The sequence below is a fragment of the Doryrhamphus excisus genome, chromosome 18 (genome assembly GCF_030265055.1).
Source record: "Doryrhamphus excisus isolate RoL2022-K1 chromosome 18, RoL_Dexc_1.0, whole genome shotgun sequence".
Classification (NCBI taxonomy): domain Eukaryota; kingdom Metazoa; phylum Chordata; class Actinopteri; order Syngnathiformes; family Syngnathidae; genus Doryrhamphus; species Doryrhamphus excisus.
This window is the reverse complement of record NC_080483.1, coordinates 4824513-4851592: the sequence shown is the minus strand read 5'-3', so window position 1 is coordinate 4851592 and position 27080 is coordinate 4824513. Positions and strand designations below refer to the sequence as shown.

General features: G+C 41.5%; 1 protein-coding gene across 3 annotated transcripts; it reads left to right on the top strand.

The window, feature by feature from the left end:
* The first annotated feature begins 502 nt into the window (after positions 1 to 502).
* Positions 503 to 23876, top strand: pmepa1 (prostate transmembrane protein, androgen induced 1). Of its 3 annotated transcripts, none has more exons than XM_058055407.1 (5): positions 503 to 731; positions 19685 to 19839; positions 20881 to 20934; positions 21000 to 21343; positions 21419 to 23876. In XM_058055407.1, the coding sequence occupies exons 1-5, from the start codon at positions 647 to 649 to the stop codon at positions 21672 to 21674; spliced, it is 894 nt and encodes a 297-aa protein (XP_057911390.1). In that variant the 5' UTR covers positions 503 to 646; the 3' UTR covers positions 21675 to 23876. The 3 variants fall into 3 exon arrangements, with proteins under 3 accessions (XP_057911390.1, XP_057911389.1, XP_057911391.1); XM_058055406.1 differs by having other exon boundaries at positions 20878 to 20934; XM_058055408.1 differs by lacking the exon at positions 503 to 731 and adding an exon at positions 13061 to 14971 and having other exon boundaries at positions 20878 to 20934.
* Positions 23877 to 27080: the final 3204 nt, after the last annotated feature.

The window sequence follows — 27080 nt, the reverse complement described above, 5'->3', positions numbered from 1 at the left end:
TGATAAACATACTCTAAACATACTTAAACATCATTTATCCCAGAAGTGTAGTTGTTGTCTGTTTGCAGTCACTTGCGTGATGCTCACCAGTGAGGTCATCACATGACGTCATTATTTGTCCAGACACAGCCTAGACGGTGGCCACATGGCCGACGACTGCAAGGTTACGTCATCTGCGTGCACGAGCTTCAGCACACACAAAAAATACACACAAAAAAAACAAAACAAATCAACACCGGAAACGCTAATTAGCTAACTTATCTGTTGGTTTGGGGTATAAGAAGGACTTGTGACGTGGGACACCCTTCACGCGCATGATGTGGCAGATTGTGGGAGTGGGGAATGATGTGGACCAACACACACACACACACACACACACACACAAGAGAGAGAGAGAGAGAGAGAGAGAGAGAGAGAGAGAGAGAGAGAGAGAGAGAGAGAGAGAGAGAGAGAGAGAGAGAGAGAGAGAGAGAGAGAGAGAGAGAGAGAGCAGCCAGACGTCTGCTGGCTGTTTAGTCGCCGGTCACACGGCGGACGAAACAGATCCATTAGAAATAGTTGAATGCAGCTCCAAAACTCCTCCTAGATAGATAGGTATAGCAGCAGGGAGGAAAAGGAGGTTGATGAGTTTAAATGTTCCTACTTGATGGGCGTCTTGAACGCAACAACCGCCAATGTCTCGTGCGCGTGTGACTGTACGCGCCTCAGCTCCGTGCACGTCATGGACATCAGTAAGTAACATTGCTGCATTTTTAAATTTGTATTTTAAAAGTTACCAGTTTACAAACTTGTCGTCTGGTTTATTAAAATCGGCTTGACTTTGAAGTGACTGACAGTCTTTTGTCGCGGCGACACGAGACGTCAACTTTGACGTTAGATTAGACGTCAACTTTGACGTCGCGTGCTCGCGAGGCTTTCAGCGGCGTCAAAAAAGTGTGGGACAGGCTAGCAGGCAATGCTAGCTGAAGAGAGGACAAAAAGAGGCTGGCTTGAGAGTTTTTGTCATCGTGGCTTCTTCATCCGGAACCAGACGTCTAGCCGTCTGCTGTGCTAGCATCCGGGAAGTCCCACAGCATGTCTGTTTGCGTGTGTGTGTGTGTGTGCGCGCGCGTGCGTGCCGCTGTGTCGTGGGTCTATTAGAGGTCATGAGCACGTTTTGATGATGTTCCTTACCAGCACCTTTTATTTCGTAAATGTGTGCATACACAACTCCCAAAAAAGTTCGGCATGAACCTACAAGGCAGTTTAACTTAATTTGACTAATTTAACTTTTGAATCATGGAAACAATGATTAGACCAACCTTGCTCCATCAGTTTATTTGTTCACTTTAATCCTTGGCACTAAAGGCACATTTGTTTTCACAAATATAATAATGACAACATAAGTAGCTCGTAAAAGTCTCATTTAAGCAGCAAATTTCTAGCCTTTCTAGTTTCTTGATAATAACCAAAATGCCATTTCATCAATAGCTATGGCATTTTACTACATGTTGTTATGTTAATGGTATTCTTCAGGTAGCATACTTGGAGTAGTACCAGCTATTAAAATTAAGAAAAATTGAATAAACACGGCTGGGCTAATAATTTTTTCCATGACTGTATGTCCACCTCTTTAACTTTTTACACAGCTAGTTTGCAGTGGCCATGACACGTCTGTAATTTATATGCATGTTTTGGGTGATAACCTGTGAGTTCAAAAAAACATGGAAAGCAAAATTTGTTTATCAATAGGACTTAACTTCCTTCAGTTGCTTCATTTTGTGGCGCTCTTTCATTGAGAAGAGTAACATATGCTTTAGTCACCAAAAGTGTCCAATAAGACTTGCTTGTCGCTTTTTGAAAGAGCTATCCCTCCTGCTATGTCTTCTTATTCTCTGACAGACAATGTGTGTATGAGGTGTCTTAAGAAGCAGCGTTACGATGCCCTCTACTGTAGAGAGATCAAACAACAGTCCCCTAATAATGTGTTTGAGTCATACAACAATGTATTCTAGAAGTGGGCCTTCGTCCACACGTGTTACACTGTATGTACATGTATGTTACGCTGTATTTACAGTAAGATAACCAAAGCTAGTGATGATGCATGACCAAATGTTGTGTCTCATCAGGAGCACATGAGGTTCTCTTTAGTCACATTTGGTTCCTCACATCCTCCCTCGTCTGGGCCTGACTCCTTCTAATTGTAGGGCGACACACACACACACACACACACACCTGTTCTGAGTGAATGACTTGCTAGTCAAAAGAACATGACATCAGCATTACTCACAGGCTCGCTGTGAGTGTGTGTGTGTGTGTGTGAGTGTGTGTGTATGTCTAGATGTTTCTCTGCAGCATGAGATCACTAGGAGAGTGAGTGTTCCTCACACTGCTGGCCTGGACTCTAAATTAGCAGGTCCAGGTCCTGACTAGAGCGTGGAAATATTATCTGGGCGAATGAAAACTCTTTTATTATCCATTTTGGATGATATTTGAAGAGACGTTCAAGGTAGCTGAGGTTGCTGACTAAATGTTGGGGTTGCAGATATGGACAACGTTAGAACACCTCACAATAGCTCTCTTCAGCGAGTATACATGTCCAACAACAGATGCTGTTTTGTGTGTTATCCTTTCAGTGGATATTTTCAGAAACTAACAAGGTATGGTGACGGGTAAAACTAAGCCTTTTGGATTGTAACAAATGTACAACCTTATCTCTTGCTACACACATCACAATGTGTTTTGTAAGCAAGAGTGAACAGGTAGTCCATCCATTCATTTTCTATGCCGCTTATTCTCACTAGGGTCACAGGGGCATGCTGGAGCCGATCCCAGCTCACTGGTCGCCAGATCAGAAAAAATATATATAATTAAGATTATCATTCAAAGATCATTGTGTCACGTCATCATTGTGTCATGTCACCCACACACAGCAACGCAATAGGTGGATGAGGAACAGACAATACACTACCAACATATAATGCAGGATATTAACCAACTACTATGTGAGCCAGGGGTGGGCAAACTACGGCCCGGGGGCCACATGCGGCCCACCAAGCGTTTGAATCCGGCCCGCCGGTTGCTTTCTAAGTAACTTCAACTTTTAACATACAAACTGGCAACATGACTTGCAAGTCGGATGTCTGATTTAGTAAAAAATGAACAACAAAACTGTAAAATTAAATGACATAGTTTGATGTGGTGTGATGTTTAAAGTGCTCCTGAAAAAGGGACATGAGAACATACAACTGATATAGGATAACACTTTTACAGATAAAATTAGACAAATAATTCAAGGAAAATGATAAGCATAAAATAGTGTGTGTGTTAAATACGTATATGTTCTGGCCCCCCAGACAATTTTGTTAACTCAATGCGGCCCTCGAGTCCAAATATTTGCCCACCCCTGATGTGAGCTCTAACCATGTGCTTTCCAGCCTTTTTTTTTTTTACAAAAATATCTGCTTGCTAACTGCTAGCACTCATGTAGCCCTGCTACTGGCTCAAAGAGGCTTAATAGCTGAGAGGATGCTCACTCTCTACTGTGTTCATTCATGCAGAGTGAACCCAAAGTGAAACAGATGGCGCCGGCCCGCATACACTCATGTCAATTTATCGAGGGCTCATAATTAAAGACCTGTTTTTTTATTGTTCGATAAATTAATATATCTATTATCCTTACAGGCCTAGGAAGTGCTAAATCTGAAACAGTATGGTAGTGCCAAATCTTAAAAAAAGAAATGTTAATGCCAAATCTAAATAAAAAATGGAAGTGCCAAATAGAAAAGGTAGTGCCAAATATAAAGAATAAAGGTACTGCGAATGATAAAAGTAGTGCCGAGTGTAACTGAAAAAGGTAGCGCCAATAAAAAAAGTAGCGCCAAACATAACAAAAAAAAGGTGGCGCCAAATCTATCTACGGCGCTTCAAATGATGTGCTATGTGCTATATGGGAAACACGGAATTCACCATCAAAAAGCAGAGAAGAAGCCGGTAAAGATTGTCATCGTACAAGAAAAGGGTAGTGCCAAATAAAATAAGTACTGCTATTCCTTTGCACAGATTTGAATATTTTTCCCCCATGGTGAGTTATTTATTATTATTTATTGGGAGATTCCGTGTCATGATACGGTACAGGGCAAACCGACTCGTTTGTTATGGTGTTGTATGATAACCGAGACAGTGTACGAAAGGCAACATTTTCATGTCATTCAGTAGTTCCTTTACTAGTCAATCAGGAGTTACTTTACTAGTCATGTGATCGTTCCTTTACGAGTCATTCCGGAGTTCCCTTACCATTCCTTCGGGACTTACTTTACTGGGCGTTTGGTGGTTCCTTCATGAGTCATTGGGTCGTTTCTTTCCCAATCATTCGGTAGTTCCTTAACTAGTCTATCAGGAGTTACTTTATTAGTCCTTTGGTAGTTCCTTTGAGTCATTTCTTAACCAGTCATTCAGTAGTTCCTTTACTAGTTTATCAGGAGTTACTGTGCTAGTCCTTTGGTAGTTCCTTTGCTTATCTTTTGTATTCTCAATTGAGTAGTAAAGTGATGACCAAAGCACTAATAAGAGAACTACCGATGGACTAGTCAAGGAACTCCCTAATGACTAGTAACTACCAAAGGACTTGTAAAGCAGCTACCGAAAGACTGAATGACTAGTATAGGAGCTACTGTAGTTACTACTCGAGTTATAGGACATTTCTAAACTAAAAACGAGTTGACATGATACAGAATATGCTTTGCTGTTTTGTTTATTGGTAAAAGCAACAAATATACGTATCAATACTTTGAACCAATTTTAGCAGTACTAACCATTCACCATCAGTGAAACAAATTCATTGGTATGTCAATATGTTATTTCAATACGCACACAACATTCCACATCAGATCACAAGACAAATTTGCTTGTGTGCATAACTCAGTCAGTCTTAAAACTCAATCGTATGAAAACCGGGAAAAACTGAAAAACTGCGGGATGTCTGTATTTGTAACAGCACTATACTGTAGTATGACTAAAGTGTACTTATTGAAGTGTACTTGAAGTGTACTCTCTTCTGTCCTACTGGAGCTGATTCATTAACTCAGTGCATCCTCTGCTTCCTGATTGCTGCTTGTGTTAACATGTCTGGACCCGTCAAGAGCATTTTTGTTTGCGGTCTGTGGTCCCTTCCTTATCATCACCTCGTCTCCTTGTCTCCTACTCCCTCCCAGTCCTCGATCTCCTTTATGCGGAAACACTGCTTTTTTCACTCGACCTCTCAGCTGTTGTATTGTTTCTCGGTCTAGACGCCAGCAACTCTCTCTCACGCCACAAAGAGCGTCTGATGGTGCATATATGCAAATGAAGGTGGCGTGCGCGTCTGGAGGTCATGGTCGTCGCCACTTTTGCCGGGCTTGGGGTGATGGCGTCCATATGATCTGCATACAAGCCACCGTTCAACCCGGGCCCTCGTAGTCTTGTCATGTCATTAATTAATCTGAAGTCAGTTTGCATTTGGAGCCATGAATATGTGAGTGCAGCGTCACACAAGCAGCACTTTTTTTTAATTAGTGTGTCTGATCCATAAATACAACAGTGTGCTTGTGCTCTGCTTAATTAGCCCGGAGGCTTTTGAAATACCTTCAGACTTGTTTAGCATGTCTGCTGAAGACGTGAGGTCATCTGATGCCGGATAATTACCTGACCTGTCCTCCCGTTCTCAGACGGCTGCGTCATTGTCAATGAGTTCCTGACGAAGTGCAGACTGCATGGATTTCACCAAACTCTGACTTTTCTACTTGGAGATGCTTGTGGTTTTTGCTGCCCTCACTATTGTCTTAAGGAAACAAAAAACGTTTGGATTGAGATCACACCGACTCCCGAGCCACTGAAAATAGTTTTACATAGAACGGATTGATACAAATTAAAAAAAATGTTTTAATTTTTCTTATTTAATGTATTTTGTACATTTAAGATATGCCTTTATTTGTCTCTCAGTGGGGGAATTTATTTATTTATTATACATTTCCAATGTTATACAGTTTTTTTGATTAAATTTCTTTCTACATCAGAGAATAGGCATTTGATAATGTCTTTTTTCATCAAGAGTTTATATTTTGCACCTTTTTGGCAGTCCTTGAAAAGTAAAGAAACTTGAGCACCGAGACTCCCATTCCATGTTTTCATGGATTATCTTTTGTTATTGTTCATTCGTGGTTCGTAGCTGTTTATTATATAATAAATTTAAAATTTACTTTTAAATGCTTTTAAATGCTTTTAAAAACTTTTAAATGCGTTTTAACAAGTGTGTGAGGCATATTCAAATGTAATAATTACAACAGTTGCTGTTATTACAAAAATATTGATCCGAAAAATGCACTGAACCAAGACCTTAGAACAGTGGTCAGAGTACCGTTACACCCCTCGGAAAAGTCCAGTGTTCCAAATCCATGGTGGTTGTGTTTTTGAAGGCAGCATCATAAAAAGCGTGCACACACCAAAGCTGAATATTCAACTTCCCGACATATATGCATGCAAATGAAAGCGACTCATTTTGCATATGAAGCCAGTGATGCCCTGCATCTGCGCGGGGGTGTTTGAGGGCGCGGCACATGATGCCCTGCGTCTGTCTGGGAAGGCCAAGGTCAAGGGTCGGAGCAATTGGGGGAGGTGTAAAAGGTTCATTGTCATAGTGATGTTGGTTTGTGTGTGTGTGTGTGTGTTCACTCTCACTTTATTGACGTCTCAGAATTGAATGTGTTGCGTGTCGTGTACTGCCTTCCCAAAGCCATAGCTATCATCACTGGTAGTGACGATGACAGTATTCTCCTGCTTCTTTTACCCTCCTTCGTAATGGTGAAAATACCCTTCTGCGGATACTGACACTGCATTACGATGTAGTTTTCGCACTCATAGATGTGCACAAACTGAGACACAGCATTACGTTGGTTATGTTTTGAGTCTGTTAAAAGGTTAACTTTGCTCCTTCAGACAAAGTATGTTGTGATAACCAACATGAAACACTTTCGCTCCCCCTTCCCTTTCTCGTTTTTGTCTTCTCTTTATTTTTCTTTGCCTTGTGTGTTGGCTCAACGTCTTTGTCGCTGTGATGTTGTTTGGGTTTGTGCACAGATTTGTTTTGTCTAGAGTCAAGGTCCCCCGCCCCCACCCCTCACACACGCACACACACGTGCATTCCTACTGAGGATTGAGAGCTGATGTGAGTCGTTTTGAGCAGGAAACATCAGGTGTTCCTGCAGGGAGGAGGGGCAGGAAGTGTTTGCTTGGCAGTGATGCGTGATGGGACATCTTATTCAGCTTGTAATATGAAGTACACACACACACACAGGGTCAGACATTGTTGTGTCTAGCCTGTGTGGGGAGTGGACCAGCTGATCCGGTTTCAGACATGATTTCATCATCGTCATTATCTGCCGTGTCCTTGAATCATTGTTCAGTAGCGTTTGTGTTCTAAGTTCTTGTTGTTAGTTAACTAAATGGCTCTGTTGCTTCTCTTTTCTAACATTGTACCCATTCTGCTCCTAGTGTTTACTGATGAAAAGCATACAGCGGGGTGTGCAAACTGTGGCCCCTGCGGCGTGCCTTAGTGTATGCATTTTTCCCTACATGGCTCTCTGGCTGCGCATTTTGTCGGTTTCATTTTGGAGTTCAGTCTGTTTACATAAAAAGACAAAAATGTCTATGAGACAAGACAAGATTTTAACATTACTGTTAAAAATACAAAAAAAAATCTAAAATATATGTACGATATACAGTGTTCCCTCATTTATCGTGGGGGATAGGTTCCCAAAATAGTCCTACAATTATTATATGCATATTACGCTCATCTGAACGTGCCTTTTCGTCCCGATGCCGTTCCACTGAACTGTAGCATTTTTGTATCCTTGTACACACTGCTGCAGTACTCCTGCTGTTGCAGCCCTCTTCGAACTGAAGATTAAATTATTCTGTAATTGCATCCTACAGCTGCATAACTTCTACATTTTTTCGGCGAAATTATGGTTTGGTTGGGGAGCGTTGTGCAAGCACACAAAGACTGCAAGGTAGCAAGCAAGCCTGCAATGACACAGGAGACACAGCAGGGGACAACAAACCCTTGTCCTGACTGTTTGGAGAGGAGACATGAGGAAAAAGGACAAACATGCTCATGGAAATTCATTTATTGTGTGATTATTTAAAAATGTAAAAATCTGGATATGACGGTTGTTACGCATTCATTATTTCCAGCTGCACTAAAAGTCAACCTTCTTTCTTTCATTACCATTGTTCAGTCGCTGCAGAGGAAGCTAATGTTGTGGAATTTTAAATAACTGTTCCCAGACACAGCTTGACTGTGAGAGAGGAGTGGTCCCTAGTTTATTGTACATTCATTTATGTAAGGCTCCAACCACATAACATTTACATGAATCATCACATCACATGTATTTAGTTCCTTCTTATCAAGTTTTCAAGACACTCTGTTACCGTATACGTAATTACCCCTTTTGGGGGTCCCCGAACCCCCAAAAACCATTCATTGCTCGATGACTTGGATACAGTACAAGTCTTGAAGTGACCTCTGACTAGGGAATAGCCAAGTGAATAGTCAAGAAGAGTTGTGGTTTCTCTTAGAGTTGCCCTAACATCACACGCTCAACCTTTACAAAGAGCTATAAAAGCAGGGTATCCAATGTGTGACTCTGGAGCCATTTGTGGAGGGTGGCTCGTTGGTAAAATTGTATTTTTATTTAACACAAAAAATAGAGCAAAAAGCATTGTGTCGCTGAAATGTCCAGGCCTCCTTTTTTGACTGCCCTACAGTGTGCTGTAAAAATCAATTTAAATAATAAATCATAATAATAATAAATAAATTTAAGAGTTGCATCAGAATATTACAAAGGAGTATTAAGGCCACACTCAAAAGATACAAATATAAATATATATTGGTGGAAAAACACCAACTTGTACACCCAATTTCTACTGTTGTTTTATTGATTGTTAATCAACTAGAAGCTAAGTATATTTAAATCATTGTTGAATCATGGCAACTTGAAACATTGAGGTATAACAGGGTGCTCTATTTGACTGCAACCAGCAGGGGTGCCGTTGATTCAGTCTCAACTAACTCAACTAAAGAGGACATCCATGCAAATGTCCACTATGGCAACATTATCCTCTTTTATTTTTTAATTTTAATTAAAAAAATTGTTCCTACTTAAATTTCCTACTTAAATGATTGTGGAAATGCATTTGAAAGTCCATCCTAACACACACACACACATTCTGATCATTTTAATGTGAAAGGGTGTGAAGTCAGACAGGGCAAGTCTGACAGCCTGCGTGTGTGTGTGTGTGTGTGTGAGAGAGAGAGAGAGCGCGACAACGGGTAGTCTGGGTCCTTCTGGCTAGAATTGTAATGAGGCGTGCACATACACACATGCACACGCTTGCACAAACCCAGTCAGAGGCAGACAAGCAGCTGATAATGAGCTTTGATTTTCATACGTTTCAGACAGAATGTGTGTGTGTGTGTGTGTGTGTGTGTATACGATCCACTCTTATTTTGCTCTTATTGTTAACCGCTGTTAGCAGTAATTTGTGTTTCTTGTTTCACTTCAATTGTTGTCATGGCACAAATACACATACACGCTCTCATAGAAACATTACAACTGTACGCTCACAAGCCACAATATTAGGGACACCTGCACAGTCTAGTAAGAGCAAACACCCCATGAAGATATGTTGCGACACCATATTGTTAGAAATATATCGATACATCCGCTGAATATACCACTAGCTTAGCTGACTGAGTATCATACCTTGCACCATTTGATACAATACCTAATAACAAACAATGTTAAAGGAATAACGTCAATTATGAGGGTTACACCTTTTTTTTCAATAGCTGCTGTAAGTTTATGACCAAAGTGAAAACATAATCATTTAGTGGAGAGATTGATGAACTTTGATTGACGCACGGTAACTCACAAGCTGGAAATATTGAGCAGAAATGGCGAAAGAAAAGTGTATTTAGATTGGTAAAGTTAGCTTCAAAGCCCTGGCAGATGGCTCTTGTAGCAAGACCAAAGTTATTTGTATCTACTGTTGCTGTGTTTGACTTATCATGGATTACATGGCCCTGCCAGAGACTGGAGCAGTGCAGGTATTGTTTTTATTGTTAATTATTAACAATTATTGGAATATTAATTTATTACAATACTGTAACTACTCATGACAAATCCCACAGTTTTTGAATGTTTAATGCGAGCTGCAATTTGTCCGACTTTTTTGACGGTCATTGAACGTACCATCTACCGTTCTCCGATGCACAGAGAGATGTATGTATGTATTTGGATGTATTTTAGCCCTTTTTCTTTCAACTCATAATTGCTCACAAATGCTGATACTATGTGGGAATGCATGAAGGTAAGATTTGATGACTTTGAGTGCTAATGTGCATCATTGTGCTACACAACCTCTCTGAAAAGAGAAGCGGGATGGTGGCTCTGTATTCATTTAGTCCTTTTCATAGTTTTATACAATACATCATAAATAGGATCAATCACATCGCTATAATGTACTTATGTTTTACCCAGATGTTGAAAATCTTCCCTTAGCTAGTTTGACGCTAAATGGCTAATGCTAGCAAAACACTGGACTTCAGCCACGGTCATCACATTGACATTGCGTCAATTGCAGCTGGAACTCCAATTTAGCAGGCAGTTCAATGCCAAAATCATCAGAGAGATGTAAAAATGTAAAAAAAAAACTGGTTAGTTGGGCCACTCTTATGCCAAGGTAGCATTGTATATGACAATAAAAACCTGCACTGCTCCAGTCTCTGGCAGGCCATGGAATCCGTGATAAGTCAAACACAGCGACAGTAGATACAAATAACTTTGGTCTTGCTACAAGAGCCATCTGCCAGGGCTTTGAAGCTAACTTTACCAATCTATAAACTCTTTTCTTTCTCCATTTCTCATCAATATTTGTTTCAGCATGTGGCTACAGAGTTACCGTGCATCAATCAAACTACAGTGTGGGTCAAACAGGAGGAGCACACGTTTGTCACATTCGTTTATTATCGCCGTGAAAGGAAACTTCCACTAACGTGTTATTAACGTGTTAACTTTGACAGGCCTACTTATTACTGATAAAAACTTATTTCTGTGATTACATGTTATTAATTCTGAGTTAACTATGGACAAAATGCAATTAATCACAATCAAATATTATCGACAGCCCTATTTAATTTATTTAAAACACTACCTAGGGTGCATTGATACAAATACTTATGCTAGTTCCGTTAACAACAGCAGCATAGATACAGCGACAACACTTACAATGTCCACACTCCTTAGGATGGCTGTGTCTTCCAGCACAAGACGTGTGCTCCAGTCCTCAGGTACAAAATGCTGACGGCAAACGAGCATCTTACTGAGTCTTTGTAGGGAAATTGAGAGCTAGGTATCCACTTTTCTGTGAATGACGCTGAGACTACCGATTAGCGATTGTCGTGTTAGTTAAAATTTAAAAAACGCCAGATAAAAATAGTTTTTCATGTTAGCTGCTACAATAATGATATCATAGTAGCTTGATTAATATCCAAGTCAGTTATGTAAATTGAACACTTTTGGCATTATTTTGTAAGGGCTTTAGTGTCAAAATAGGTATTTTCAATGCAGTATGTTGTTAGCAAGCTCATATTAACTCCTTTTCTCACGCTGCAATGCACAGAAAAGGGAAATAAATATGTTTCACATAAGGATTATGAGTGATGGGCAAAATTCCAAAAAAGTGCATTTCGTCTAAAATGATCCTTTATTGGTCCCACGGTGGGAAAAGTAGTTTTTTTTTCTTCTAAAAAAATAACAATGTCTTTTAGTGTGTAGACTTTATTTGCAGACTGAGGATGTCCCAATAGTCCCACCCCCCCCACACACACTCTATTGACATCAGCTGTGGGAGTTTTATGGACCAAAGTTCCCACACTTATTGGCTGTACCGTGACCATGGCTCACAAAGTCAATGTGTGTGTGTGTTTGTATGTGTGTGTGTTACCCCCTACAGCCTTTCTCATGGAAATTGGCAAGCCAATTGTGTGCAGCAGTGACCTACACACACACACACACACACACACTCAATCAGCTGTCTGTGCTATTTCTGACCAGCCAGACTGCCGAGTCATGGGAGGACCAGTAGGCAAGGGGGGAGGGTTGCGTGTGCTCCTTTTCACATTTTAGCAGAAATGGTTGCCTTCTTATTCTTTTGTCATATTTTGATTCATCATTTTGGGGGTGGTCAATACTTATTTCTGTTTTGTGTGCTGCTTCAGCAAAGAATTGGCGTGCTGGTGGATAGTCAGGATGTCCCTTACGAGACACCAGCCTGGAAACATGCTGTACGTTGTGTGAGACCAACACAGCACACATTTAAACCGTCTCTCTGCCAACAATCAGATCCAAGTCTGGCACGAGCAAAAGCCTGACGCAGTACCTGCACTGGTCTGTGAGAGGCAGCAATGTGCCGCATTGAAGGCTAACTGGAAATGCTAATTCTCTGAAACGAGAAGACGGAAAACTATTAGGATGCAGACTAGACATCCCGGTCCCCCGTCTGACTCGACATTGGCCCCCTGTGACCTTGATCTGAATGCGGCGGCGGGTGAAGGAGGTAGATAGACTGCAAGCAGGCGGCTGTGGCTGACAAATGAGCCAATTGCTGTGTGTGTGTGTGTGTGTGTGTGTGATGCCTTCAAGAGGCGATGAGTGCAACTGTCTTCACTTGTGTGCATGTGAATTTGCTGTAGCTGTCCTCGTTGGAGAACGATTTAAAGAGTTTTTCTTGTTCAATGTAAACGCATCATCGTGGATCCTGGTATGTTAATGAATTATATTTAATATATATATATATATATATATATATATATATATATATATATATATATATATATATATATATATATATATATATATATATATATATATATAACCAGCACTGCTCCCAAAAGTCTTCTACACCAGTGTTTTTCAACCTTTTTTGAGCCATGGCATGTTTGTTTACATTGAAAAACATCACTAAGTCTATAGGAGGAACGAACTAGGTGTTGCCACACGGACCGATATTACATTGCTCGACAGTAGCCATGTTTACATGAGGAGTTTTTCTCTTTCCGAATGACTTTTCCGGACGGAAACAATGGTATACATGGAAAGGAATATTCCAATCTCTTGTCTACATGCGTCGCTATAATCAACCAGAATAGTCAATGGGGGCATGCCCAGTAAAACGTAAACACCAACATTACGTGATACCGACTTCCCCGAGTTGTTCTTTGACTTGTTGGAATAACTCCGTATTGCCAGTTTTTCGTTTGTCCAGTCTTGAATTTTAGTTTGGATCCAAAACAAACAGTCCAGTGCCGATTGCTGGCCTCCATTTTTAAAACTGAAGTCTGGATCTGCGTGTTACGTCATATCTGAGCATGCAATATGATAAATTTAACCTGGAAAGGATCAAATTCAATCTTGCTAATATTTTATAATTCAACTCGGTACATGTTTTATATAGATATATATTTTCTTTTAACTTTTGGACTTATGAATGGCGTATAGAAGGGTTTTAGATTCTGTTCCACAGATGGCGCTAATGCACACAAAAGCTGCTTGCCAACTGCCAATAAACAACAGAAGAAGAACCTCCACGTGCAATATTAAGGTTCTAAATGCAATATATTAAGTTCTATGAGAAGTATTTCTATAATGCCTCATATTAACTCACTGGCAAGATCTCATAGTGTATTGACTGGTCATATATTTTATCTCGTTTCATATTATCTGCATACTGGAAAAACTGTTGATTTTGGGTTACTTAGGTTGTTCATATTGTTTCTTTTTTATATTGTGTATTTTGTACTGCTTAACTGATTATGTACTCTTGCTGCTGTGCAATGCAAATTTCCCCACTGAGGGACGAATAAAGGCATATCTTATCTTATCTTATCTATATATTTACATTAGTTCATTCATTCATTCATCACAGGGCACATATAGACAAACAACCATTCACACTCACATTCATACCTATGGACAATTTGGAGTGGCCAATTAACCTAGCATGTTTATGGAATGTGGGAGGAAACCGGAGTACCCGGAGAAAACCCACGCATGCACGGGGAGAACATGCAAAGTCCACACAGAGATGGCCGAGGGTGGAACTGAACCCTGGTCTCCTAGCTGTGAGGTCTGCGCGCTAACCACTCGACCGCCGTGCCGCATTTATATTAGTTTTAATATTTAATTAAGGACACAAGTATTTGTGTAATTATGTATTTATTTCTCATTTATTTTTTCCTTAATTCCAATTTTATTTAACAGTATATACACATATATAATACAGTATATGATTATATATCATATATTAAAATGTATTCATATATTTCACGATGGAAGTCAAGAAAGACGGTGGCCTCTGCTTGTGACATTATTCTTTGGCATTGGCTAACAATGTAGAGGGTGAAGTTGAAAGTTGAACTCTGTGTCGTCATTATGGGGCTTCCACCCCCAGCACCGTCCAGCCATCCCACCCCCATCTGTCTCTGCCAGACAGATACCCCGCCTTCCAAGTCCCTTCACACTGACCCCCTTTTGTTCACAGCTATTTGCAGATAGCAGAGGGGGCGAAGTGGGCTGTTCAGGGGGGTGGTGCGGTCAGCTGTTTCTTCAGTGTGAGTGTGGACAGTGTGGGAATGTGAGGGAGAGGGAATTGAAGAGACAAAGGTTGCAAGCGGCCAGTGAGTGTGTGTCGGCCGGTGAGGACGCACACTGGACGTGCGAGCGCCCACAAGCTCCACGCTTTGACTTCATTATTATCACTTTTTTTTGTTCCCCCGCTGAAGTTTTTGAGACTTCAGATTTGGAAGTTGGAATATCAACATCCAAGAGGAAGACAACTATGCAACCTTCATCAGGGACTCACAACCACGACAGCTGTCTGCAGACACAACTGTGTGGTGAGCTCACACCACCATTATTATTATTCTGTATCAAATATTCATCTGCTATCAACCGCGGCGCTGTTTAATGAGATTTGCTTTTAAAAGATAATCATCCTCAGATTGTTGGCACAGTGCGCTCATTCCCCACCAAAAAGTGGATCACCTGGCTGGATTGCAGTCAGCTAGGCGGAAATATTTTTTATGAACTGTATGACTGCATTAGTCATGTTCCTCCTTGGTTTGTCCCAATGTCCAATGCAGCGATCACGTTCCTTCACAGTTGCCAAGTGCATTTCAGAGAACTTTGCATGTTAACCGATGTTTTTGGGTTAAAAACGGTACTTTCTTTTAAAAAAAAAAAAACAAAAAAAACATACAAACGGGCAACATAACTTCAAAGTCAGATGTCTTATTTAGTAAAAAAAAAAAAAAACACAACAAAACTGTAAAATTAAATTACATAGTTTGATGTGGTCTGATGTTTAAAATGCTCCTGAAATGCAAACATACTGATAGTATAACACTTTTAACACTTTTACAGGCAATTAGGCAGATAATTCAAGGAAAATTATAAGCATAAAATAGTGTGTGTGTGTTAAAATATGTTCTGGCCCCCCGGACAATTTTGTTAACTCAATGCGGCCCATGAGTCAAAATATTTGCCCACCCCTGCCTTAGACTGTCGGCTGTCTAATCAGGTCTCCTAAAGGGAAATTACATTTTTATTGAATGAATGAATGTGCCTCAATTATGACCTGCCTTAGAAAGTGTGACATGTTAGATAAAGAAGCTGTTTAACGTGATGTAACAGCATATACTATACGATGAGAATATGATGTCATTGTGTCAAGTGATGTTAGCGAATGTTCACTACATACAAATTTTATGGGGTTTTTGCATGGATATCATATTTTGTAACTTGCTAACTCGCTCGTGGCATTGGTTTTATATATTTATAATACAATCTTCAGTATTCTGAGTGTAAAATAAACTTCATCAGTGGAGATTTAAAAAAAAATGGTACTTTACTTACTTGAAGATGACTTGAAGATCATTAGTGTTTATGACCTTTATTATCATCATCTGTAATTTATGACCTGGGACCCTTTGAGGACCCCCAGTGTTTATGTGGGTCTGGACAAAAGATTAGATTTCCAGTTTTGTTACAAGGAATCCAATAATTTCAAGGCTTTAAATTGTCAAAAAGTCTCTTAAAATCCCTATAAATAGAATCTTGAAAGGTCTTAAATGTAAATGTATCAATATCACTTTTATTCAAAAACAAATGCATAAACTTTACTTTCTCTTTTAAAAGTTTATTTCTTGTTGTTTATTACAACACGGAAGTAAAATACTTGTGCAGCCCGGTCACAATTGATCAAGCACAATCAGCTAGTGACACAATGTGTCATTTCGGGCCTCCAATTTTTCATTTGTCTTTTGTATTTTTTTTTTCCTGTGTGGATGTGAAACAGGTCTTAAGTGTTTTCATTATGGTCTTAAAAAATTATCCAAAAGTCTAAAAATATATGACTTCTTGAAACCTGCATTAACATTGCGAGATAGGATCCCTCATTTATTGTGGTTAATGAGTTCCAGATCCGACTGTGATAAGTGAACTTCCACCAAGTAGGATTCCTTATTGTTAAATGGAATATTTTGGTAGTTAGAAATCAACATCATAAGAGCCCTTTAGACATGAAATAGCACCCCTATATTAACCTTTACACTCAGATTATCCAAAATGGTAGTGGTTAGTGGACTTCTGACTGTCACGCACTTCCAGGCAAGCGTTGGCTACACTTGCCGACGTTTGACTGTTGATCACATTGTGAGCCTGGTGAGATGTTTTTGTTGGCATGTTTTGTGGTGGTAAATTCCATATGCATTGTCTGAATATATTTGTATTTTACAGCAGTTAGCAATTTATATGTTTGAAAATTTAAAAAATCGTGAGGATAAGCAATAGAAAATGAATGAATGATTGAGTTCTCCTCCTATTTTGTGTGGAAGTCGTAACTTTTTGGCTTCTTATTTTGTCTTTCCCCACCCTCGGCCATCTCTGTGTGGAGTTTGCATGTTCTCGTGTTCTCGTGGGTTTTCTCCGGGTACTCCGGTTTCCTCCCACATTCCAAAACCATACTAGGTTAATTGGCGACTCCAAATTGAGGAAAAGTGGTAGAAAATGAATGAATGAATGAACCTTCAATTTGCTGAGACTAGCAACCTTCTTTGGCCCCATGGTGGGTTATTTTGCAGTCAAACCAAATAAAATGCATGGACTGTGAGCCAGCAAAGCATGGTACATGCAATATTGTATAATAATTTTCATTCATTCGTTTTCATTCATTCATTCATTTTGGTGGCCAGCCAATCACAGGGCACATATAGACAAACAACCATTCACACTCACATTCAAACTTATCGACAATTTGGAGTGGCCAATTAACCTAGCATGTTTTTGGAATGTGGGAGGAAACCGGAGTACCCGGAGAAAACCCACATGCACGGGGAAAACATGCAAACTCCACACAGAGATGGCCGAGGGTGGAATTGAACCCTAGCTATGAGGTCTGTGCGCTAACCACGCGACCGCCGTGCAGCCTGTATAATAATTTGGCTCTAATTTTTGTTGACAACTGTATTTATTAGGAAGGTTGGTTGTGACGTATGTTGCTATGCATCAATATTTTCACCCTCTCATTTAGCTACATAATTCTGGCAAAATATTAGGAACAGCGTGAAGGCTGGCGTGAGCCATCAAGCTCAGGGCTGGTGAGACAGGAAGCCATCTTGGAGATAATCCACCTCCATCCAGCTCAGTTGACGAGTTAGTGTTTTAATTATGTGATTTGTTCTTTATAGTATTTGCAAAATGCTCAAAGCTTCCCTGTTGCTGTGGAGACGCAATTCCACCAAGCTAAACATTTGAAGAGAAGGTGCTACCTGGTGAGACGTGCTACCTGGATTGTAAGGAAATGTCTCCATGGGGACATTTTGACACAAGAAACATGCTGGCATAAGTTCCTTTGCCTCGTTATATTGTGTGTGTGTGTGCTGCGACTTTATGTGCTTGTGTCTGCCCTCTGAGTGCCCCCTGTGAAAAAAGTGTGAGAAAAGCAGTGTGTGTGTGTGTGTGTTGGGGGAGGTGGAGCGTTTCGAGCAGACTGCTGCTAAACAAAGCCCGCCCTGTCTGTCTGCTTCGGTGTGTGTGTTGTCTGGGTGTCTGACACACAAACCTTGTTGCATCTATCACACAGCTTTTATGAAATGTCACTTTTGTCACCAGGCATTTAATGAGCATGAGAAGTTACAAAGAATCATCTATTGACTTCATCTTGTATCCCTTCATGGTGGACTCCCTGGAATCCGGTTTGCATAGATTTACCCTCCAAGGCCATGAAAAATGGACTCTAAACCAGCAGTGTCCAAAGTGCGGCCCCGGGTAGTTTTTTAAAAATTTTTTATTGGCCCTTGGAACTTTGACACCCCTGATGTAAACACAACAATGTGCTTCTCACGGTTGTGAAAGACATTTCTCAAAGAAATATTATATTGCACAAGAAAACCAAAGCATCTTCCTGCTGGAAATGTGGAAGTGAATTGACTTGTGAGACTGCGCCCTCTGCTGGATTCTTAGCTGTCACACCCTTACCCCCACACCTGCATCAAACCACCTTGTTTACAATGTAAAGCAGGGGTCTCAAACTCGCCAAATGTGGCCCGCAGGACACTAGTTTGAGGCTCCCGCCTTGATTTGAAAGTTTAATGTTAGTGCGGCCCGCGCAAGTTTGATATGGATGCTGTATGGTATCATGTACCCAGAAAAAATTATTAAAGGTTAAATAACTGTTAATAGTTATCCTCCCTATCCGTGTGGAAGTGGTAAGTTTTTGGCTATTTAAGTTTAAAGGAAATAACTTGAAGGCTACCGTTTAGGTCGCTAGATCTCTAGTTTGCGAGTTAGCACGTGTCTCAAGACCCGGCAGTTACGCAATATGTTGTAAATAAAAAGAGTATAAATGTGACTATAGTCGTGTTTTGTCATGTCTACAGGGCTCTAATAATGCTTTGTTCATTTTAATCTGAAAAAAATAATTTGTCTACCTACCAACTATATGTGGTTTCTTAAGTTTTTATTATTTGCCGTTTTATTATTATTATTATATTTATTTATTACTGATTGATTGATTTTCTTTATTCTTGATTTGTTTATTTATTTTTCATCTTATTTTGTGTAGAAAAATAAAAAGTAAGATATTTGAGAACAGTGGAATGTTTTATCAGAGCTTTTATTGTAGAAAATTGGAACCAAAGCCAAGTTTTTAAATTTTTTTTGTTTTTAATAAATGCGGTTTTTTGTTTTTTTTTTGGAAAACTTGATGCGGCCCAGTCTCACCCAGACCCGAGCTCCAGTGGCCCCCAAGTAAATTGAGTTTGAGACCCCTGATGTAAAGCATAGGATGTTTTTCATCAGAAAACAGATCTCATCCCCCGAGTTGGTAATCATTTCTGACTTCTGTTAAGAAATCCCACCATCTTCGGTGTTGAGATTTTGCACTTTGTTTTGCGGCCCGTGAAGTGAACATACAGTAGTTACATTAGTGAATGTAGACCCCCCCCCCCCCCCCCCCCCCAAAAAAAAAAAAAGCGGGTCTCTACTAAACTTGAAAATGTACAATGTTATTGTTATTTAATCAAACATTATGTTGTGGTTTGTGTGTGCAGCCCAGCTGGAGTTCGTCCAGATCCTGGTGATCGTGGTGGTGATGATGGTGATGGTGGTGGTCATTACTTGTCTGCTCAACCACTACCGCCTATCTGCACGCTCGCTGCTCTCCAGGCACGCCTCCACGCGCAGGAGACAACTGACGCTGGCCCACGTAAGTTCGCTGTTTTTTTACCGACTGGCTACTTTATAGTACACGTGACCTCAAGGCTCATCTTCTTCAAACTCCAACCTTACCTGTCAAACCTCTTGTTTTTTCCCTCGGATTTTGCCCTTCTTTTCTTGTGTCCTTTTTTATTTTCCCATATTTTGGTACGCCATGGTTCCACCAAAATATCTCAGAATTGATCAGAATCCCTTATTTTGTGGAAAATTCCCCATTTTCAAACCCCTTTTCAAAAGGGGTCTCAAACACACGGCCCGCGGGCCAAATGCGGCCCGCAGGACACTAGTTTGACGCCCCCGCCTTGATATGAAAGTTTAATGTTAGTGCAGCCCGCGCAAGTTTGATATGGATGCTGTATGGTATCATGTACCCAGAAAAAATTATTACGTTTGATTAATGTTCATGTTAAAGGTTAAATAACTGTTAATAGTTATCCTCCCTATCCTATCCTAATCTGAAAAAAATAATTTGTCTACCCACCAACTATATGTGGTTTCTTAATTATTTGCCGTTTTATTATTATTATATTTATTTATTACTGATTGATTTTCTTTATTCTTGATTTGTTTATTTATTTTTCATCTTATTTTGTGTAGAAAAATAAAAATTAAGATATTTGAGAACAGTGGAATGTTTTATCAGAGCTTTTATTGTAGAAAATTGGAACCAAAGCAAAGTTTATTCATTTTTCTATTTTTAATAAATGCGTTTTTTTGGGGGGAAAACCTGATGCAGTCTCACCCAGACCCTAGCTCCAGTGGCCCCCAAGTAAATTTTGAGTTTGAGACCCCTGATTCAAAGGGTTTAAGAAGGCGCGTGGTGCAGCAGCACCGCCCTCTGGTGGATGAACAGCATCAACTGCTCCACTTGCCTCCAATTGTCTTGCTTTTAAATGTTCATAAATATTATCGTATGCATTCATATCATTATTTATTATTGACATTAGTGTTCTCTGATCAAATCAATTTAAAGGAGCAAGATGATGTTTGAAATTTTTACAATTATTGACTTAGACTTTTCTTCCAGCAGGAGGCGGGCCTGTGGAGCTCGGAGGGGGCAGGGCCAAGTGGTGTTTTGAATGAGGTAACAGATAACAGCAGCAGCTGTACTTCCTGCTACAGTCATGTAACCCCCTCTGCCTCCTGTAGCAGCAACAGGCGTACAACCCCCGGCCCCCGGACAGAGGGACACCCGCATCATACCTACTGCGGGACTCTCAGCATGGTCTGCCGCAGCGCTTCCAGAACACCTATTCTGCGGGACGCTTCCAGCCCACGTACCCCTACCTGCCCCAGGACCTCATCGACCTCCCCCCCACCATCTCCCTATCGGACGGGGAGGAGCCACCGCCCTACCAGGGCCCCTGCACCCTGCAGCTCCGAGACCCAGAGCAGCAGATGGAGCTGAACCGCGAGTCGGTTCGAGCGCCACCCAACCGGACCGTCTTTGATTCGCATCCCCTGGACCCGCCCACTTCCTGCCTGCATGCCAGGTACCGTAACAGGTTTGTCATGACCATCACCTGAACGTCCTGCTGACTTATTGACACTGGACGTTTTCCCGACAGCCTACAAGCCCCTCCTCCGAGTGTGCATGCCGGAATCAGCGCAGTGGAGGCGCAGGAGGCGGCCCGCCAGCACAAGCAGGAAGGTGCTCCCCCCACCTACAGCGAGGTGATTGGACACTACTACCACCCGAGGGCCCCAGCCCCCAGCCATGGCCATCATGCGCCACCGTCCTCACTCCTGCACGGTGTCCTCCGACTGCCGCTGTCCGCAAGTGTGGACAGGCAGAACGCCCGAAACACAGAAGAGAAATCCTAGAATCCTCGGCAAGCGCGCCGAGGTCATGCTAGCACCGCTGGTCAGTAAACATGACGACCAACCCTCACTCTGATTGGTTGGAATACGAGCTGAGACACAAGAGGAGAATCTTCAGTACTTCCTGTATTGCAGAATTCTACTTCCTGACAATGAAGGTGAAGTTAGAAGCTTCCTTCCTCAAACTTGTCTCATCTTGAAGATAAATATTCACGTCTTTTTTTTTTCTTTCACAACTTTTGTTTTTGCTTTCACACACGATAGTTCTGTTCTGGCCGCGAGCACCCACACCTGCTAGCATGCGGCCGTGCTAGCACACACAATCCTTCCTAGAAAAGTCTTGGCCTGTCTCAAATCAAATACTTCCGTGAGGACACTCTACTGTGTACTTACAGTAAATAGTACACTCGTTCTTCTTAAGTGTGCGTGTTTGGAGTATATGTTGCTGCGCACTTACTGGAAATCAGAAGCGCAATATTTACGCTTATTTAATAATGAATTGCAACCTCTCAGATTAGACCCTCACTTTTCACTACACAGCCAAGATTGTAGGGTGACCAAATTAAATTTTAAATTAAATTTTACATTAAATTTTAAATTAAATAAAAAACCAGGAGTCTAAGCTCAACAATGATGCTCCAAGTTTACCTAAAGATGCTTTATAATTTCAATTTCACATGTATATTTTTTTATTAATTATGAATTAATTTAATATAAATATAATCATATGATAATAATACAATAAAAATACAATTTATAACCAAAGGCATAAATTCACATAAGCTTCTCTTAAAAATGATCCTGCTGTCTTAAGTTTAACACTTGGATCAAAGGAATGAAATTACGATACAAATAATGACTCTTCTGTATTGGAATAATAGGCCTGTAAGAATATTATATAAGAAACCTAGAAAGAGTTATTTCTTTTCATGTCTTACTAGACAAATAACTAGAAATATGAAGTAGTATTAGCAAATTTAGTGGCTAAATCAATGAAAACCAGGACATTTTCATCACTTTCTAAAAATAAAAAACAGGACACAACCTAGGAAAACAGGATTTTTGGTCACCCTGCAAGATGGCGTCCATTGCATGTGGTAAGTGTCCGTCACTGCACACTCAACATTTTCAGTGCACTGAATGATTGACACACATACGCACTCAAAGGAATAAGTGTAATTACGCAAGTACGCGAATTGAGACGCAGCCTTGGCTCCCGTTTACTAGCTTAGCAGTGTTAGCACGTGCTAAGCGCTCTGCCTTAATTGTTCACCAACTGATGCGAACGAGCTAGCTCATGAGATGTTTTCTACAGAAGGTTTGCACAAAGTTGACCGCACACAAAGGAAACCCCTCCAGGTGGTTTTTCCAATCAGTAAAGACGCTTTTTGTTTGTGTTTGCCTTTTTACGTGTTGTTCGTCGTAGACAAAAGACTGTTCACATCCCATCTGCCGCAGACGTGGCAGAAACTTAAAAGCACCAGTTTAGACTTATTTATATGATTGCCGAAAAGAATTGCACTATATTTTTGTTTTGGTATGCGCAGATGGAAGGTGTGAGAGAGACTTTTATTGTGAAGGAGCTCTGTCGATTGGGGATGGAACACGAGAGAGACCTGAGCCCAACAGAAGGTCGCACGACATTTTGCCTGGGGGGCATCGGACACTTTTTATTTATGCAAAAGTCTGAGTCCATATGTACACACACACACTTTTTCTTGGATTTGACGTACACCAGGGTTGTCCAAAGTCGGGGCCGGGGCGGGCCATTTGCCAGATTGTTACAGTGTAGACCATTGCTATGTGGGAACTAATCAACACCCCCCCACACACACACATACATATATACTACTGTATATATCGTTTCCATACACACACTTGTGCTTGTATTTCTCAGCTCATTCAAAGTGAGAAGCACACATCTAATCTTGTTTATGTCACATTGTGGGGCGACCATTGTCAAGCATGTAATGTGGGATACACACACACACACACACACGCATAATGTTAACTCTGTCAGGTCAGGTTTCTCTCGGGCGGGCGCCTCTGAGCACTTTACTGCATCAGGACAGAAAAAAACAATCTGAAGTCAGCCAGCCAGCGTTGACGAATGTCTTCATCGATGTACTAAATTGTACAACTTGCTGTGTGCCTTTTTCACTTGGAACGCACACAAAGAGTCAATGGCACAGAGTTGGGTTAGGGTTGGGGTTTGACTTAGGGGGTTGGGGTTTTGGTTGGAATTAGGGATAGAGTTATGATTAGAGATGGGGGTTAAGGTTGGTGATGGGGTGGGGTTCCGGATGGTTGAGGTTATGGAAGGGATTGGAGTTACGGTTCGGGTTTGGGATGGGAATGGGGTTACGGATAGGGCGAGAGATGCCAATGGAGTTATAGATTGGGTTTGGGATGGGGCGAGGTTAGGGAGGGGATTGGGGTGAGGGATGGGGTTGGACCCCATCGGTCTGGTTGGGGTTATGGGTTGGGAATGGAGTTATAGATTGGGTTAGGGTTGGTGATGGGGTTATTGATTGGGTTTGGGATGGGGTTGGGTTCTGGATGGGGTTAGGATTGGGAATTGGGTTATGGATGGGGGATGGTTTATGGGTTAGGGTTGGGGATGGGTTTGGTTCTGAATGGGGATGGGATTGTTGGTGGGGTTGGGGATGTGGTTATGAATGGGGTGGGGGCTTGGTTTGGTTACGGATTGGGATGGGGTTAGTAATGGGTTTATTATTGGGATTAGGGATGGGGTTAGGATTAAGGAAGGGTTTAGAATTTTGGTTGACGAACTCACCATTAACTTTGTGTGTGTTTGCGGCGGCGCCGGGTGACTTTGTCGCACAGCGGACACAGAGAAGTGTTAACAAGTGACACGAGTGTCAGCGGCAGGTCACCTGCAAGCGCCGCCAACATGAAAAAGTGCCACAGTCGAGTGAGGAGCCAGCAGCACCACAGCGGACCCTAACAAATCCAGCACCCCGTAGTGTCCGGTCTTTATGCAACAGCACCCTCCACTGGGGACGGAGCATGTTCCTCCCGTGTCGCTTCTTGAGGTTCGTCGGTTTGAGCTTGCGTACATCGTGGGAGGTGTGCAGTCCCAAACGGGTGGGAGGGTTTGCAGCGGGTATGACAAGCCTGGACGGGTTCTGACTAGGGTCCACGTGGTGCTGACAGGACGTTAATGGTAGTCGGGTTGCCTGCGCTGGCTGATGCTCAGAACACAGACTGGGGGTGTGGTGGTGGGGGGCGGGGGGGAGGTTGGAGGGCTGTTGAAGAAGATCTATGAGGTGTGTGTGTGTGTCCTGGGAAAGAGCAGCTGCTGTCTAGACTAAAACTAAACAGACTCTGAAAAGACTAAACACACACACACACACACACATCTGGTCTACCTCTAAAGTTGCCCCCCCCGCCGCCACCGCCACACTTCCTGTCTGACCGAGCACTTCCTGTTTCCTGGAGATGCCTGCTGTCCAATCACAGAACTCCTACTGTCTCAGCAGCCTTTCATGGCCATTGGCTGAGTTCTTTGATGTCTCCATGGCAACGTAGCGCTGTTGTTGGTCATTTTTGCGTTCTTGTTTGTGTGCCTGCCTGCGCCTGAGACGCGAGCGGCTCGTTTGGGCTGTCAATCCTCCCAGGACATGCCCCCCTACCCTCCGCCGTCTCAGAGGTGATTGGATGATGAGGAAGAGACTGAGAGATGATGTTTTATCTTGTAGATCGTTGCAATACGCCCACTGTTTGCCTTGTTGATGATAGTTGTGACATTCTAGCCTAGCCTAGTTTGAGATGTTGTTGTTGTTTTTTTTCATCTTTGTCATTCCATCCATGGTTGCAAAGCCATCGTCCCAAGTGTGACCGCATGCTAACACGCTAACAAGTGTCCTTGCTAGTGCACCGTGAGCGTGGGGGTGACGGTGCCCCCGTCACAGCACGGAACACACAAGTCCAGTTTGCACGCTAATGGTGGCGTCTACACGCGTGTGCCTTTTGTGGACACTTTGACATGTTGTGTCTGGTGACACGTTAAGGGACCAGACTCTGGTCCCTGATCATCATTTTGTCAAGTTGTGTCCTCAATATTACCAGTGAACGTTGATGCTGCGTTCAAAGACTGCTGGGAAACACGGTTGATGACTAGCAATCTAATCTGTTATGAAGTGGAATCGACTCGTATTGTCAGTTACTTCTGACTTTTCTGTGATATTAATATCCGCTTTTTCAAGTTGTGTCACCAATACAGTGCTACCTTGGTTTTTGGTCCAAATCCAAGACTGGGTTAAAGTTAAAATCTGGTGAATCTGGTCTAGACACCCCAAAACGCATTTTATATATAGAAGAATTGTAGTTTAACATGCAGTAAACAGTGTGAAATCATTAGAAATTACACATGAAATGGCTAATTGAACAGGAAATACACAGTGCTCTTGAATGCCTCATCAGAGCAGAGTGTTCATCGTTCTGTGAATAAATAAACGACACACACACATAATAAAGATAATGAAAGGATTCCCTGTTTGTAGTGCCCCAACCATAAAGGAACCGTGTTCATGCTTCGAAAAGCCGGGCGTACCGAGGTACCACTGTATTACAAAATGAACATCGATGCTGCATTCAGGACTACTGGGAAATTAGAAATATGCCACTCTGATCTTACTATGTTGAGGTCAAAGTCTTCCTACATAGAGTAAGCAAAAGCATGGCTGATGACTAATAATCAACTCTAATTTGGAGTGTAATCAACTCATCCTTTAGTTAGTGCAGACTTTGTGTGTTATTCCAAGTTGGACGTCTGATATTTCCACTTTCCCAGGGTTATGTAATGCAGCATCAGAGCGGTTTGATGTGTCATGCAGACATTCTACTGAGCGTCTGGTTGGGTTGAACTCCGGAGCGACAACTTCAGACTTATTCCCGCTAACGTCCTGTGTTGGAAAGAAGTTGAGCACAATCTTGTCTTTTTGCTGACTTGAAACATTCCCAAAGACACAATCATGGATCCCTGCAGAAGAACATCCTCCTCCATGGAAGCATCCCGCTCACGCTGCAGTGAAATCATGCATTTGTGAGTTCACGTGTACATTTACAGTATATTGTCTGCTCTGCATGTTGTTTGATATTGTCTCTTCTAAAGATGTTGTTTCCTAAGATGGTATGAATCATTTCAATTAGCCTTTGGAATAATGAAAATAAAGACATTTTTATACAAAACTTGTGTTGTGTGGGGGTACTTGAAACTCTATGTGTGGGTCATGGGGGCATGTCTGCTGTATTGGCTATAAACTATTTTTAAAAACAGTAAAAATAAAACAAGTATAAAGTCAAAACATTAAGATAAAAAAGTTTAAATTTCACAAGAATAATGCCATAATATTACGAGGGCAAATACTGTCAGTAGCACAAAGT